Source organism: Nicotiana tomentosiformis, chromosome 12 (assembly GCF_000390325.3).
Source record: "Nicotiana tomentosiformis chromosome 12, ASM39032v3, whole genome shotgun sequence".
Classification (NCBI taxonomy): Eukaryota; Viridiplantae; Streptophyta; class Magnoliopsida; order Solanales; family Solanaceae; genus Nicotiana; species Nicotiana tomentosiformis.
This window is the reverse complement of record NC_090823.1, coordinates 134,193,454-134,210,129: the sequence shown is the minus strand read 5'-3', so window position 1 is coordinate 134,210,129 and position 16,676 is coordinate 134,193,454. Positions and strand designations below refer to the sequence as shown.

The following is a 16,676-nucleotide window of genomic DNA, read 5'->3' as shown; positions in this document are numbered from 1 at the left end:
ATTGTTTGGATTTGATCAACATTGTTGAACACTAAAGATTGAAGATGAAGACACAACCAAAATTTGTTATTGAGAGAAAATTGAAGATGTGGAATTTTGCCAAGGTGGAGATTTGTTGAAATTGGCAAAAGTACCACATCGGTGGATGACAATTTTGAATGAGAATTTCACCCTATAAAAGGAGGCCTAATGTTTAGGATTTAAATACACCTCTCATTTGCCTTTTATCTTCTTAAGGCATTTGTATCTTCTCTCTTTAGTATTATTTCACTTGTAATTTTGGAGTGGAATAAAATATTGATTGTGTCCGAGGAAGTAGGCAAAATTGGCCGAACCTCGTAAATTCTGGTGTTCTTTTATTGTTGTCTTATTGTCTTGTTTATTATTTAGTGGTTGTCATAATTTTTGGTATAGTAGTTGTGACTCATTCACACTATATACATTTGGCTTCCGCAACAATTGGTATCAGAGCCAAGGTACTGTCTAAGTATGCTCTGTGGTTGCAGCATAGTCTGATCTTCCACATCAGAAAAGATCTATCTTGGTAACTGAGTCAAGGTTCTGTCTGAGTATGCTCTGTGGTTGCAGCTTAGTCTGATCTTCCACACCAGAAAGGAAATAATCTTGATTTGTGTCGTCAGCTACTAAATAATATTTGTGTCAAAATGGGAGACAGTAAACAAGAAGAATCTACATCAAGTGTCAATAATACGTCATCGTTGGCATCTTCGCTTATGACAAGAATTGTGTCAAATGCGAAATTTGCGGTAGAAATTTTTGACGGGTCAGGACATTTTGGGATGTGGCAAGGCGAGGTTCTAGATGTTCTTTTTCAACAAGGGCTAGATCTTGCCATTGAAGAAAAGAAGCCAGATGTTATTGGAGAAGAAGATTGGAAAATTATCAATCGTGTTGCTTGCGGTACCATTCGATCCTACCTTGCTAGAGAGCAGAAATATCCATACACAAAGGAAACTTCTGCAAGTAAATTATGGAAAGCACTGGAGGATAAATTTTTGAAGAAAAACAGTCAAAATAAATTGTACATGAAGAAGAGACTGTTTCGCTTTACCTATGTTCCTGGTACCACAATGAATGAACATATCACCAGTTTCAATAAGTTGGTCACAGATTTGCAAAATATGGATGCAACTTTTGATGATGGTGACTTGGCCTTGATGTTATTGGGGTCACTTCCTAATGAGTACGAGCACCTTTGAAACTACTCTACTCCATGGAAATGACGAAATTTCTCTCAGAGAAGTTTGTTCAGCTTTGTACAGCTATGAACAAAGAAAGGGAGAAAAACAGAAGGGCGGAGAAGAAGAAGCACTAATTGTGAGGGGTCGTCCTCAAAATCAAACGAGGACTAAGAAGGGAAGATCCAAGTCGAGATCTAGACCCAGCAAAGATGAATGTGCCTTTTGTCGAGAAAAGGGGCACTGGAAGAAAGACTGTCCGAAGTTGAAGAATAAGGCCAGACATAACAATGGAAAGGCCATTATGGATTCAAATGTAGCTGATTGTGATGATTCAGACTTCTCATTAGTTACAACAGAGTTATCAACATCATCAGACATATGGTTGATGGACTCGGCTTGTAGCTACCATATGTGTCCCAACAAGGACTGGTTCGTGAATTTTCAAGAAGGAGAATATGGAGTCATCCACACAGCGGATAACAGCCCTCTTACCTCATATGGCATTGGTTCAATAAGATTAAGGAGCCATGATGGAATGATCAGAACATTAACAGATGTTCGATATGTACCGGGTTTGAAGAAGAATCTCATCTCTGTGGGAGCTCTAGAATCAAAGGGTTCAAAATCATTGCAGAAAATGGAGTGATGAGAATATGCTCCGGTGCACTAGTGGTAATGAAGGCCAATCGGAAGAACAATAACATGTACTGCTATCGTGGTAGCACAGTTATTGGGACAGCAACAGTGACATCCAGTGATGACAAAGAGGCAGAAGCAACCAGGCTATGGCACATGCGCTTGGGACATGCTGGAGGAAAATCCTTGAAAGCTTTATCTAATCAAGGATTGTTAAAAGGCGTAAAGACTTGCAACTTGGAGTTTTGCGAGCATTGTGTCAAAGGGAAACAGACAAGGGTTAAATTTGGTATAGCGATCCATAATACTAAAGGCATCTTGGATTATGTACACTCTGATGTTTGGGGTGCTTCCAAAACACCTTCATTGGGTGGGAAGCACTATTTTGTAACCTTTGTTGATGATTTTTCCCGAAGAGTGTGGGTGTATACAATGAAGAGGAAAGATGAAGTGTTGGGAATTTTTCTCAAATGGAAAACGATGGTGGAGAATCAAACAGGCAGGAGGATCAAGTGTATTCGCACAGACAATGGAGGTGAATACAAAAATGATCATTTCAATAAGGTCTGTGAAAATGATGGCATCGTCCGACACTTCACTGTCAGAAATACACCACAACAGAATGGAGTGGCAGAACGTATGAACCGGACTTTACTGGAGAAGGTACGGTGTATGTTGTCCAATGCTGGCTTGGGCAAAGAATTTTGGGCTGAGGCAATTACATATGCATGCCACCTCATTAATCGTCTACCATCTGCTGCTATTGATGGCAAGACACCATTTGAAAAATGGTATGGAAAACCTGCTGTAGATTATGATTCTTTGCACGTGTTTGGCTCAATTGCATACTATCATGTGAAAGAGTCAAAATTGGATCCGAGAGCAAAGAAGGCTATATTTATGGGGATTACTTCTGGAGTCAAAGGATACCGCTTATGGTGTCCAGAGACAAGGAATATTATATTCAATTGCTTTCTTTCCCTTCGGGAGATTGGCCAATTTCCATGTATGATTCTGATGAAGGGACTGCATTTCTTCATTCATGGCAATCCTCCACTTATCTTCTTCTGAACTTTGGATTGCGTCTTTATAAGTGGTAGGAACACCATCAGCTACAATTGAGGTTGCACAAGCAACCGTCTCTATAAGACGAACAGGTTTCGTTATTGTCCTTTTTGGCCTGCTGGTTGCTATTGATTCAAGTTGTTGTCGAGGTTCCTGAGTTGGAATCTCCCTTTCTACTGGCTCTTCTTCCAGAGGGTAATCTTCATGAGTTTCCTCCTCTGCTTCTTGTGTAGGAAAAATAAATTTTCCCTCAAACTCCACCTGCTTTGATGCACCACCAGTTTGTTTGACATCTTCAACTGTCATCTTATTTGTTATGGTAGATTCATCAAAGGTAACATCTCTGCTGAATATAATATTCCTTGTCTCTGGACACCATAAGCGGTATCCTTTGACTCCAGAAGTAATCCCCATAAATATAGCCTTCTTTGCTCTCGGATCCAATTTTGACTCTTTCACATGATAGTATGCAATTGAGCCAAACACGTGCAAAGAATCATAATCTACAGCAGGTTTTCCATACCATTTTTCAAATGGTGTCTTGCCATCAATAGCAGCAGATGGTAGACGATTAATGAGGTGGCATGCATATGTAATTGCCTCAGCCCAAAATTCTTTGCCCAAGCCAGCATTGGACAACATACACCGTACCTTCTCCAGTAAAGTCCGGTTCATACGTTCTGCCACTCCATTCTGTTGTGGTGTATTTCTGACAGTGAAGTGTCGGACGATGCCATCATTTTCACAGACCTTATTGAAATGATCATTTTTGTATTCACCTCCATTGTCTGTGCGAATACACTTGATCCTCCTGCCTGTTTGATTCTCCACCATCGTTTTCCATTTGAGAAAAATTCCCAACACTTCATCTTTCCTCTTCATTGTATACACCCACACTCTTCGGGAAAAATCATCAACAAAGGTTACAAAATAGTGCTTCCCACCCAATGAAGGTGTTTTGGAAGCACCCCAAACATCAGAGTGTACATAATCCAAGATGCCTTTAGTATTATGGATCGCTATACCAAATTTAACCCTTGTCTGTTTCCCTTTGACACAATGCTCGCAAAACTCCAAGTTGCAAGTCTTTACGCCTTTTAACAATCCTTGATTAGATAAAGCTTTCAAGGATTTCCCTCCAGCATGTCCCAAGCGCATGTGCCATAGCCTGGTTGCTTCTGCCTATTTGTCATCACTGGATGTCACTATTGTTGTCCCAATAACTGTGCTACCACGATAGCAGTACATGTTATTATTCTTCCGATTGGCCTTCATTACCACTAGTGCACCGGAGCATATTCTCATCACTCCATTTTCGGCAATGATTTTGAACCCTTTTGATTCTAGGGCTCCCACAGAGATGAGATTCTTCTTCAAACCCGGTACATATCGAACATCTGTTAATGTTCTGATCATTCCATCATGGCTCCTTAATCTTATTGAACCAATGCCATATGAGGTAAGAGGGCTGTTATCCGCTGTGTGGATGACTCCATATTCTCCTTCTTGAAAATTCACGAACCAGTCCTTGTTGGGACACATATGGTAGCTACAAGCCGAGTCCATCAACCATATGTCTGATGATGTTGATAACTCTGTTGTAACTAATGAGAAGTCTGAATCATCACAATCAGCTACATTTGAATCCATAATGGCCTTTCCATTGTTATGTCTGGCCTTATTCTTCAACTTCGGACAGTCTTTCTTCCAGTGCCCCTTTTCTCGACAAAAGGCACATTCATCTTTGCTGGGTCTAGATCTCGACTTGGATCTTCCCTTCTTAGTCCTCGTTTGATTTTGAGGACGACCCCTCACAATTAGTGCTTCTCCTTCTCCGCCCTTCTGTTTTTCTCCCTTTCTTTGTTCATAGCTGTACAAAGCCGAACAAACTTCTCTGAGAGAAATTTCGTCATTTCCATGGAGTAGAGTAGTTTCAAGGTGCTCGTACTCATTAGGAAGTGACCCCAATAACATCAAGGCCAAGTCACCATCATCAAAAGTTGCATCCATATTTTGCAAATCTGTGACCAACTTATTGAAACTGGTGATATGTTCATTCATTGTGGTACCGGGAACATAGGTAAAGCGAAACAGTCTCTTCTTCATGTACAATTTATTTTGACTGTTTTTCTTCAAAAATTTATCCTCCAGTGCTTTCCATAATTTACTTGCAGAAGTTTCCTTTGTGTATGGATATTTCTGCTCTCTAGCAAGGTAGGATCGAATGGTACCGCAAGCAACACGATTGATAATTTTCCAATCTTCTTCTCCAATAACATCTGGCTTCTTTTCTTCAATGGCAAGATCTAGCCCTTGTTGAAAAAGAACATCTAGAACCTCGCCTTGCCACATCCCAAAATGTCCTGACCCGTCAAAAATTTCTACCGCAAATTTCGCATTTGACACAATTCTTGTCATAAGCGAAGATGCCAACGATGACGTATTATTGACACTTGATGTAGATTCTTCTTGTTTACTGTCTCCCATTTTGACACAAATATTATTTAGTAGCTGACGACACAAATCAAGATTATTTCCTTTCTGGTGTGGAAGATCAGACTAAGCTGCAACCACAGAGCATACTCAGATAGAACCTTGACTCAGTTACCAAGATAGATCTTTTCTGATGTGGAAGATCAGACTATGCTGCAACCACAGAGCATACTTAGACAGTACCTTGGCTCTGATACCAATTGTTGCGGAAGCCAAATGTATATGTGGAAGATCAGACTATGCTGCAACCACAGAGCATACTTAGACAGTACCTTGGCTCTGATACCAATTGTTGCGGAAGCCAAATGTATATAGTGTGAATGAGTCACAACTACTATACCAAAAATTATGACAACCACTAAATAATAAACAAGACAATAAGACAACAATAAAAGAACACCAGAATTTACGAGGTTCGGCCAATTTTGCCTACTTCCTCGGACACAATCAATATTTTATTCCACTCCAAAATTACAAGTGAAATAATACTAAAGAGAGAAGATACAAATGCCTTAAGAAGATAAAAGGCAAATGAGAGGTGTATTTAAATCCTAAACATTAGGCCTCCTTTTATAGGGTGAAATTCTCATTCAAAATTGTCATCCACCGATGTGGTACTTTTGCCAATTTCAACAAATCTCCACCTTGGCAAAATTCCACATCTTCAATTTTCTCTCAATAACAAATTTTGGTTGTGTCTTCATCTTCAATCTTTAGTGTTCAACAATGTTGATCAAATCCAAACAATGTTGAAACTTGACCGCAGTCACCACTTTTGTCAGCATATCAGCAGGGTTCTCCGTAGTATGAATTTTCTTCACCGTGACTCCACCTTCTTCTATGATTTCTCGTACGAAATGATACCGAACATCAATGTGCTTCGTCCTTGCATGATAAACTTGGTTCTTCGCTAATTGAATAGCACTTTGACTATCACAAAAAATTGTAATATTTTTTTGTTCAATACCAAGCTCCTTTAGCAACCCCTGAAGCCAAATTGCCTCCTTCACAGCCTCCGTAATAGCCATGTACTCTGCCTCTGTTGTAGACAAAGCAACTGTTGACTGCAAAGTAGACTTCCAACTAACTGGTGCCTTTGCAAAAGTAAACACATAACCAGTAGTTGACCTTCGTTTGTCCAGATCACCCGCAAAATCTGAGTCACAATATCCAACTACAGACCGATTGCCTTCCTGCTCAAAAACTAACCCAACATCTACAGTACTATGAATATACCGTAGAATCCATTTCACAGCTTGCCAATGCTCCTTTCCTGGATTATGCATATATCTGCTAATAACTCCAACGGCTTGTGAAATGTCAGGTCTCGTACAAACCATTGCATACATCAAGCTACCAACAACATTTGCGTATGGTACCCTTGACATATACTCCTGTTCAGTTTCATCCTTTGGCGACATAGTAGTACTTAGCTTAAAATGGGGAGCAAGTGGCGTACTAATTGGCTTAGTCTTCTTATCTATGCCAAAACGCTTTAGTACTCTCTTCAAATATTCTTTCTGAGATAAACAGAGTTTCTTTGTACGTCTATCTCTTATTATCTCCATGCCAAGAATTTTCTTTGCCTCACCCAGATCCTTCATCTCGAACTCCTCCTTCAGTTGAATCTTCAACTTATCAATTTCTTCCGAATTCTTGGAAGTTATCAACATATCATCAACATATAGGAGAAGATATACAAAGGAACCATCATTAAGTTTGCGCAAATACACACAATGATCGTATTTGCTTCTCTTGTACCCTTGCCGCAACATAAACTTGTCAAATCGCTTGTACCATTGTCTAGAAGATTGTTTCAATCCGTACAACGATTTTTCAAGTTTGCATACTATATTTTCTTTTCCAGCAACTTTGAATCCTTCTGGCTGAGTCATGTAGATTTCCTCCTCCAAGTTTCCATGTAAAAACGCAGTTTTTACATCCATCTGAACTAGTTCCAAATCCAACTGTGCTACCAAAGCCAACATAATTCTAATGGAGGAATGTTTTACAACTGGAGAAAATACTTCATTGTAATCAATTCCCTCCTTTTGAGCATATCCTTTGGCCACCAATCTTGCTTTGTAGCGAACATCTTCTTGGTTAGGAAATCCTTCTTTCTTTGCAAATACCCATTTGCACCCAATTGCTTTCTTTCCCTTCGGGAGATTGGCCAATTTCCATGTATGATTCTGATGAAGGGACTGCATTTCTTCATTCATGGCAATCCTCCACTTATCTTCTTCTGAACTTTGGATTGCGTCTTTATAAGTGGTAGGAACACCATCAGCTACAATTGAGGTTGCACAAGCAACCGTCTCTATAAGACGAACAGGTTTCGTTATTGTCCTTTTTGGCCTGCTGGTTGCTATTGATTCAAGTTGTTGTCGAGGTTCCTGAGTTGGAATCTCCCTTTCTACTGGCTCTTCTTCCAGAGGGTAATCTTCATGAGTTTCCTCCTCTGCTTCTTGTGTAGGAAAAATAAATTTTCCCTCAAACTCCACCTGCTTTGATGCACCACCAGTTTGTTTGACATCTTCAACTGTCATCTTATTTGTTATGGTAGATTCATCAAAGGTAACATCTCTGCTGAATATAATATTCCTTGTCTCTGGACACCATAAGCGGTATCCTTTGACTCCAGAAGTAATCCCCATAAATATAGCCTTCTTTGCTCTCGGATCCAATTTTGACTCTTTCACATGATAGTATGCAATTGAGCCAAACACGTGCAAAGAATCATAATCTACAGCAGGTTTTCCATACCATTTTTCAAATGGTGTCTTGCCATCAATAGCAGCAGATGGTAGACGATTAATGAGGTGGCATGCATATGTAATTGCCTCAGCCCAAAATTCTTTGCCCAAGCCAGCATTGGACAACATACACCGTACCTTCTCCAGTAAAGTCCGGTTCATACGTTCTGCCACTCCATTCTGTTGTGGTGTATTTCTGACAGTGAAGTGTCGGACGATGCCATCATTTTCACAGACCTTATTGAAATGATCATTTTTGTATTCACCTCCATTGTCTGTGCGAATACACTTGATCCTCCTGCCTGTTTGATTCTCCACCATCGTTTTCCATTTGAGAAAAATTCCCAACACTTCATCTTTCCTCTTCATTGTATACACCCACACTCTTCGGGAAAAATCATCAACAAAGGTTACAAAATAGTGCTTCCCACCCAATGAAGGTGTTTTGGAAGCACCCCAAACATCAGAGTGTACATAATCCAAAATGCCTTTAGTATTATGGATCGCTATACCAAATTTAACCCTTGTCTGTTTCCCTTTGACACAATGCTCGCAAAACTCCAAGTTGCAAGTCTTTACGCCTTTTAACAATCCTTGATTAGATAAAGCTTTCAAGGATTTTCCTCCAGCATGTCCCAAGCGCATGTGCCATAGCCTGGTTGCTTCTGCCTCTTTGTCATCACTGGATGTCACTGTTGCTGTCCCAATAACTGTGCTACCACGATAGCAGTACATGTTATTGTTCTTCCGATTGGCCTTCATTACCACTAGTGCACCGGAGCATATTCTCATCACTCCATTTTCTGCAATGATTTTGAACCCTTTTGATTCTAGGGCTCCCACAGAGATGAGATTCTTCTTCAAACCCGGTACATATCGAACATCTGTTAATGTTCTGATCATTCCATCATGGCTCCTTAATCTTATTGAACCAATGCCATATGAGGTAAGAGGGCTGTTATCCGCTGTGTGGATGACTCCATATTCTCCTTCTTGAAAATTCACGAACCAGTCCTTGTTGGGACACATATGGTAGCTACAAGCCGAGTCCATCAACCATATGTCTGATGATGTTGATAACTCTGTTGTAACTAATGAGAAGTCTGAATCATCACAATCAGCTACATTTGAATCCATAATGGCCTTTCCATTGTTATGTCTGGCCTTATTCTTCAACTTCGGACAGTCTTTCTTCCAGTGCCCCTTTTCTCGACAAAAGGCACATTCATCTTTGCTGGGTCTAGATCTCGACTTGGATCTTCCCTTCTTAGTCCTCGTTTGATTTTGAGGACGACCCCTCACAATTAGTGCTTCTTCTTCTCCGCCCTTCTGTTTTTCTCCCTTTCTTTGTTCATAGCTGTACAAAGCTGAACAAACTTCTCTGAGAGAAATTTCGTCATTTCCATGGAGTAGAGTAGTTTCAAGGTGCTCGTACTCATTAGGAAGTGACCCCAATAACATCAAGGCCAAGTCACCATCATCAAAAGTTGCATCCATATTTTGCAAATCTGTGACCAACTTATTGAAACTGGTGATATGTTCATTCATTGTGGTACCAGGAACATAGGTAAAGCGAAACAGTCTCTTCTTCATGTACAATTTATTTTGACTGTTTTTCTTCAAAAATTTATCCTCCAGTGCTTTCCATAATTTACTTGCAGAAGTTTCCTTTGTGTATGGATATTTCTGCTCTCTAGCAAGGTAGGATCGAATGGTACCGCAAGCAACACGATTGATAATTTTCCAATCTTCTTCTCCAATAACATCTGGCTTCTTTTCTTCAATGGCAAGATCTAGCCCTTGTTGAAAAAGAACATCTAGAACCTCGCCTTGCCACATCCCAAAATGTCCTGACCCGTCAAAAATTTCTACCGCAAATTTCGCATTTGACACAATTCTTGTCATAAGCGAAGATGCCAACGATGACGTATTATTGACACTTGATGTAGATTCTTCTTGTTTATTGTCTTCCATTTTGACACAAATATTATTTAGTAGCTGACGACACAAATCAAGATTATTTCCTTTCTGGTGTGGAAGATCAGACTAAGCTGCAACCACAGAGCATACTCAGATAGAACCTTGACTCAGTTACCAAGATAGATCTTTTCTGATGTGGAAGATCAGACTATGCTGCAACCACAGAGCATACTTAGACAGTACCTTGGCTCTGATACCAATTGTTACCAATTGTTGCGGAAGCCAAATGTATATAGTGTGAATGAGTCACAATTGGATCCGAGAGCAAAGAAGGCTATATTTATGGAGATTACTTCTGGAGTCAAAGGATACCGCTTATGGTGTCCAGAGACAAGGAATATTATATTCAGCAGAGACAGGTGGTTAGTGAGTATTTATATAGCCGACCCCTAACTTGTTTGAGACTAAAACGTAGTAGTAGTGGTGGTTGTTGATGGTAGATGATGCACTGTTGAAGGGGAGGCCCGGTGCAACAGTAAAGTTGCTCCGTTGGTGATATGTAGGTCAAAATGGAAGGAGGTACAGTTGCTCTTTTTGGTGACATGTAGGCAGTAGCGTGGCCAGGAATTTTAACAAGGGGATTGAAAAAAACTACCTTTGCCAATATAAGGTGTCTTGTGTGATAAGAATGTGCCGTTGAGACTTAAGGGTAAGTTCTACAAGGTAGTGGTTAGACCGACTATGTTGTATGGGGCAGAGTGTTGGCCAGTCAAAATCTCCCATGTCCAGCAAATGAAAGTAGCTGAGATGAGGATGTTGAGATGGATGTGTGGGCATAATAGGTTGGATAAAATTAGGAATGAAGTTATTCGGGATAAGGTGGGAGTGGCCCCTGTGGAGGCTAAGATGCGTGAGGCGAGGTTGAGATGGTTCGGGCATGTTAAGAGGAGAAACACAGATGCCCCAGTCAGGAGATGTGAGAGGTTGGCCTTGGGAGGTGAGAGGAGGGTTAGAGATAGGCCAAAGAAGTCTTGGGAGAGGTGATCAGGCGGGACATGGTGCAACTTGAGCTAACCGAGGACATGACTCTAGATAGAAGGGTGCGGAGGTTGAAGATTAGGGTAGAAGGTTAATAGGTAGTCGTGCGTTTCTCGTTGACTTCTATAGTTCGATAGTATTAGTGCTAGTACGGTACCCTTTTTTCCTTAGTGTGCTATATTCGCATGTCTTGTTATGTTATTACTTGTCATCAGTAATTCCGTAGTTTGCTGGCAGTACTTCGTTCATATTCTCGTTTGCTGCCTTGGATTTAGTTTTCTAAATATATTGTCTTGCTATTACTTGTTATCGGTACCTCTTTCATATTCTCTGTTGCTATCTTCGATTTAGTTTTTTAATTAATTGTCTTGCTATTACTTGCTATCAGGGCTTCTTTCATCTTCTTTAGCCGAGGGTCTATCGTAAACAGTCTCTCTGCCCTGCCAGGGTAGGGGTAAGGCTGCGTACATCATACTTTTCCCAGACCCCACTTGTGGGATTATACTGGGTTGTTGTTGTTGTTGTTATTGAATCCCCTTGATAGTTAAGTGTATTTACTCACTGTGCAAGTTTGCATTTTTTTTCTGAATCACTCGGTAGAGATGCTCTTTTAGTGACCTATAAGTCATGGTTCAAGGTGTAGAAACAACCTCTTTGCAGAAATATATAAGGGGAAAGCAACATGGCTTGTAGCCTAGTGATACTGGTAGATTTTTCACGTAATCAGTGTGAGTTCGAAACTCACCATCCCCTTTCCCCTTTCAGTTCCCTCCCCCTCTCCCTATGTAATTATAAATAAAAAGGAGGAGGGGGGGTCAGCATAGGGTATAAGCTCACCTGCCCGTACTCTGGCACTAGTTGGGGAGCCCTGTTGCACGGGTTAAGTACTTTAGCTGCTGAATTGTTGAAAATAGAGAGGGATGTACAATAATAGGCAAGACCATGACTATAGGTGGTTTTGAATCACAATAGAAAATAGAGATGTGTCCTCTAGAATTTAGTAGGAATAGTGAGTTAAGCAACTCTGCCAGTGTGAAAAGTATAGCTGGTGATTAAGGAGGGTAGTAGTGAGTTGACTGCCACCGTAAAAAATAGTCTAACGATGATGAATCCTTTGAGTACTATATTTGGACACAGATTCATAAAGATTACACTAGCTAATTTGGGATTGAGGTGTAGTTGATTATACAAAACCTTTAAATACTGTTGCCTTTCATGTGAAATAGATATCTTTATTGTTGTTTTCCCAAGAAAATGTAGGGAGCTTGAGTATTTTGCTCTATACTTGTTATTTTAGTACGTTCGACGAGGATGTTGACTCCCTTAGACTGACAACCTGAAACTTGTGTTCCTGGGGAACTTCAAGCACACGAGAATTGGATTTTATGTTCAGTAGTTGGGGAATGGGTATCAATAGACAATAGGTGCTTCGGGTCTTGAATAGTTTAAAAAATCTGTTTTAGGCCCATTAAACTGCTTGAACATCTCTGCCACAAGGCTCCCTATGGCTGGAAATACACTATTTTCTCTGCTGAGTTGATTCTTATATTACCAAAACATGGTTTCATCAGAAATGTGAGTGTGACTTACTATATCAGTTTTACCTGTCTGGGGTCCTGTGGATTTTGAGATCGTATACTGGTTGTCCATATTCTGAAAGTGAAGAGAGTTCTTTTTTCCTTTTGCTATCATATTATACATGCTGTTGCTAAATCTCACAATATATAACTTTCAGCCTCATATAGTGCTGGAAGTGGTCCTGGAGGCGGTCGAGAGATATTAGTACAGCATTTACTTGTCAAAGAAGATGACCAGAAGCTCTTACTTGAGCTTCTGAAAAGAACTGCAGAAGGTTAGTTTTCAAATTTTTTGCTTAATGAGAAAAGCTTCAGCAATATTTGGCTTCTTAAAATTAAGAAGCGAAGAGAAAATGAGAAAGATTAAATTTTCCTTGCTGTTATTCAAATGACATGATTAAATTTGAATACTGGTACATTAGTAAACAAATTTTATCTTGATGCTTGCACTTTCAGGTAAATTGCTGACCTAATTGCTTGTTATATTCAGGAGAGGATCTAAGTGATCTGGCCGTTCAGTATTCTCTTTGTCCATCAAAAGAAGAAGGGGGAATGCTTGGCTGGGTGAGAAAAGGGCAAATGGTATGCTTATGATTATGTCTTCAAAAGTATCATTCTTCTTTTTCTCCCTGACTGGGCTTCTGATTAACGGGAATCAAAATTTTCTCATGACACTATATTTCTGGAATGTAATCTTTCATACTCACAGGCATTTAGATGATAGCAACAAAATTATACATATGCTGTCTTACAAACATTTATATGGAGATTTGACCTTTCTTATAATTTTTTAATTTCCAACTATACTCCCTTGCTGTTTTTGTTATTTATATCCTATTTAGTACTTCTCTATCTTTTCTTTATTAGAAGCTGCATTTCGGTCACATGGAGGCCCAGACTTAGTTGACTTGATTTATTTGTTTTGCACGTGGTTGTGATGTATTTTCACTGTTAAAATTATAAGGTACCAGAATTCGAAGAAGCTGCATTTGGTGCACCACTGAATAAGGTTGTAAAGTGTAAAACTAAGTTTGGATGGCATTTATTGCAAGTTCTATCTGAGAGGTAATCAAAGAAACCCTGCTTCACTTCAACAGCTCAAGAGCCTTGTCTCTTACTTGTTGTTAATGCTATGTGCAGGGAGGAATCTGTACTTGAACACATCCAACCAAACGAGTTTCATGTGAAGCTGCAAGATCCATCTTTCCTGGAAGAGGCTCAATTGATTGATGTTCGAGAACCAGAGGAAGTGTATGAGCTCATTTTTTTCATATATTTTGAATACTCACTTGCAGCTTTTCTATCTTGAAGTTTTTTTTTTTAAGTTAAAGAGCATACCCGACTTTACATAGAAAAGCATCCCAGGAACTTCCCATGAAAATGTATACAACATGGTTACACTATTCATTTCTTCTTTGTGTGTTTGTGACAGGGCCCAGGCTTCTTTACCAGGATTTCAGGTTCTTCCCCTTCGCCAATTTGGAAGCTGGGGACCAGAAATAACAACTAAGTTTGATCCTCAAAAGGACACATATGTCTTGGTTAGTGCATGTTCTTCACTCAGACTGAAGTTGAGACGTTAATTTGATTTTTATCTTCAGGCATGTCTGTAATGGTGGTGGACATGCCTATCAATATATATATGTGTGTGTTTTGTGTGGTGCACGCGCGGGCTTTTGGGGACTATGAACTTCTACGAATCATATCTTAGAAGATGAAAAGTTATTTACTTGTAGCTAATATCGTAGAAAATCTCTCTCCAAATCATTTCACTTTCTTCCTTACTCCTTATAATTGAAACTTTATGACCGTCTACCGTACAACTACTGTTTCATTCCCTTCTTCCCACTTCTCATTTCAGTGAGAGGTTTATGAGTTGCATTTTCATCTTTTCCTTGTTTCTTTCGTGTCTTGATTTATAAATATCTATGCATATTGATTGATATCGGTCGCTTTGGTTTTCTTAATATCTTGTTGTTGTTACTACTCGTGGCCAATGCTTCTTTTCATCTACTCCCTAGCCGAGGATCTATCGGAAATAACCTCTCTGCCCTCCCCGGGTAGGGGTAAGGTTTGCGTACACATTACCCTCCCCATACCCCACTTGTGGGAACTTACTGGGTTTTTTTTTTTTTTTGTTGTTGTTGTTGTTGTTGTTGTTGTTGTTGTTATGCATAAGCATTAGGTCCAATACACATATCATGGTTACTTTGTGGAATGGGGACATATACAGGATATGCTATAACATTGACAACAAAGTTATCATGACACATGCGAAGGTAGCATGCCAGATAGGCTTCTTTACATGGCTTAGAAGTAGGTTTCTGTTCCTTGAGCCTTAAGATAAGAGTTTCTCCCTTAAACAGAAGCGTTGAACTCAAGATACTGACTGCTTATTTTGTAAATTGACATGATAAATTATAATAGAAAATTATGAGCGATAGATGTTTGGATATTGATAATCCAAAATTATGTTTCTGTTTCTCTTCTCAAAAACTTTATTTATGTCTGTTATGCAGTGTCATCATGGCATGAGATCACTACAAGTCGCCAAGTGGTTGCAGACACAGGTAGGATCTTTATCTTCACATTTGTAATTAGGAGTAATGTCAAGAGATAAACATGTCCTACCTTTAATGGAACATTTTTGTGTTTCTATTATTCTTCTAAGATGCAAGGCATATATTGGAACATTTGTCTCTCATATCCGTAGATGAAGATGGTAGCTCTGCTTGTTAATCGTACTTTTTGGGTGATGCTTCCATGTCTTTATGTAGCTTGCCATCTCAAAAAGTAATTCTCGGGTGGAGAGGGTCTTTAAACCTGTCATTTTTTCGCTCTTCTCATGTTGACTTCAAGGCGTACTTGTGTAGGTAGTGGTGTATTAGGGAAAAGCTGGGGTTTGGGTTGGAGGATAAAGTTTACAGAAACATCTCTCCAATTGAATGAACAAAACAGTCTAAATACCTGTTTCTAGAATTATTTATTTTCACGGCATATACTTACGAAAAGTAGGTCATTCTAAGAGATGCTGCTTTTAGTACCTTAATATAATGTCGAACCTACTGCTAGCCAAGTGCATAGCCTTTTGGCAACTTGTCATGAATGCAAAAGCTATTAACGTACTAATTGATTTTCCTTCGGAAAGGAATTTGACTTAACAAGCTTTTCTTACACCAGTTCACCTAAGAGGAAGAAAAGGACAGGCTATGTAGGAATTAGTATATCAGCTTCTGATTATATCACATATAGCAGGTGTATTTTGTTGGTATAAAATCCCACCTCTAGAGGCCTTTGCTATTTCATCCAATATACCCCAAAATGCATTACATTTGTGCATCACATGCTGTGACATTGATCATAATGCAGAAGGCAGGCTATACTGCAATTCTGTCGTTATACATCGTCTATTGCTGAATCTTACAACTGTTGCCTCTTTACGTTCTTTTTTAATTTTTGAATCCCAGGGATTCAGGAAAGTATTTAACATTGCTGGAGGAATCAACGAATATGCTGTCAAAGTTGATCCATCGATCCCAACTTACTGAAGCTGGTTCTCTTCTAGCTCTCATTACCTTCCGCTCCTGGATCCTTTACGTCAGAGGTCACGGTCTTTTCCCTTGGTGTTGGAGCTCTTTCTCCTGTCAACTCACCTGGTGACAGAGCTCAGTTGGTCACCACACCATTTTGTTTCCGATTGTCCAACAATTTTCGCTCAAACAGACAGCTTTTCTAGGGATAAATGGCAGATCTTTCTCGAGAATTCAGATTGACGTGAAAGTTTTGGCACCTTGATGCCAGGACACATTTTTGCACTATCAAACATTAAATCATGCAATATGCAATGACTTTATTCTGAACTGCATATTTTGTTACAATTTCTTGTAGCAAGGATTATAAACTTTAAGTTCTGCAGTTACAGTTGGCTCAAGTTGTACAACAGATTACTCACCTAGAGACTACTAGGGATCCAATTCCCTTGTTTTTTC

The 16,676-nt window shown here is 39.6% G+C and overlaps 1 protein-coding gene across 2 annotated transcripts in view; it reads left to right on the top strand.

Annotated features, from left to right (window-relative positions):
• The window catches only part of LOC104098700 (rhodanese-like/PpiC domain-containing protein 12, chloroplastic), a 22,991-nt gene extending 6,444 nt beyond the window's left edge, over positions 1-16,547 (top strand). For both annotated transcript variants that reach the window (XM_009605504.4, XM_033656773.2), the window contains 7 exons: positions 12,846-12,962; positions 13,178-13,269; positions 13,652-13,752; positions 13,828-13,938; positions 14,120-14,228; positions 15,207-15,257; positions 16,155-16,547. In XM_009605504.4, coding sequence (XP_009603799.1) covers positions 12,846-12,962; positions 13,178-13,269; positions 13,652-13,752; positions 13,828-13,938; positions 14,120-14,228; positions 15,207-15,257; positions 16,155-16,235 — 662 coding nt within the window. In that variant the 3' untranslated portion in view covers positions 16,236-16,547. The remainder of the gene's footprint in view (positions 1-12,845; positions 12,963-13,177; positions 13,270-13,651; positions 13,753-13,827; positions 13,939-14,119; positions 14,229-15,206; positions 15,258-16,154) is intronic.
• The last annotated feature ends 129 nt before the right edge of the window (positions 16,548-16,676 follow it).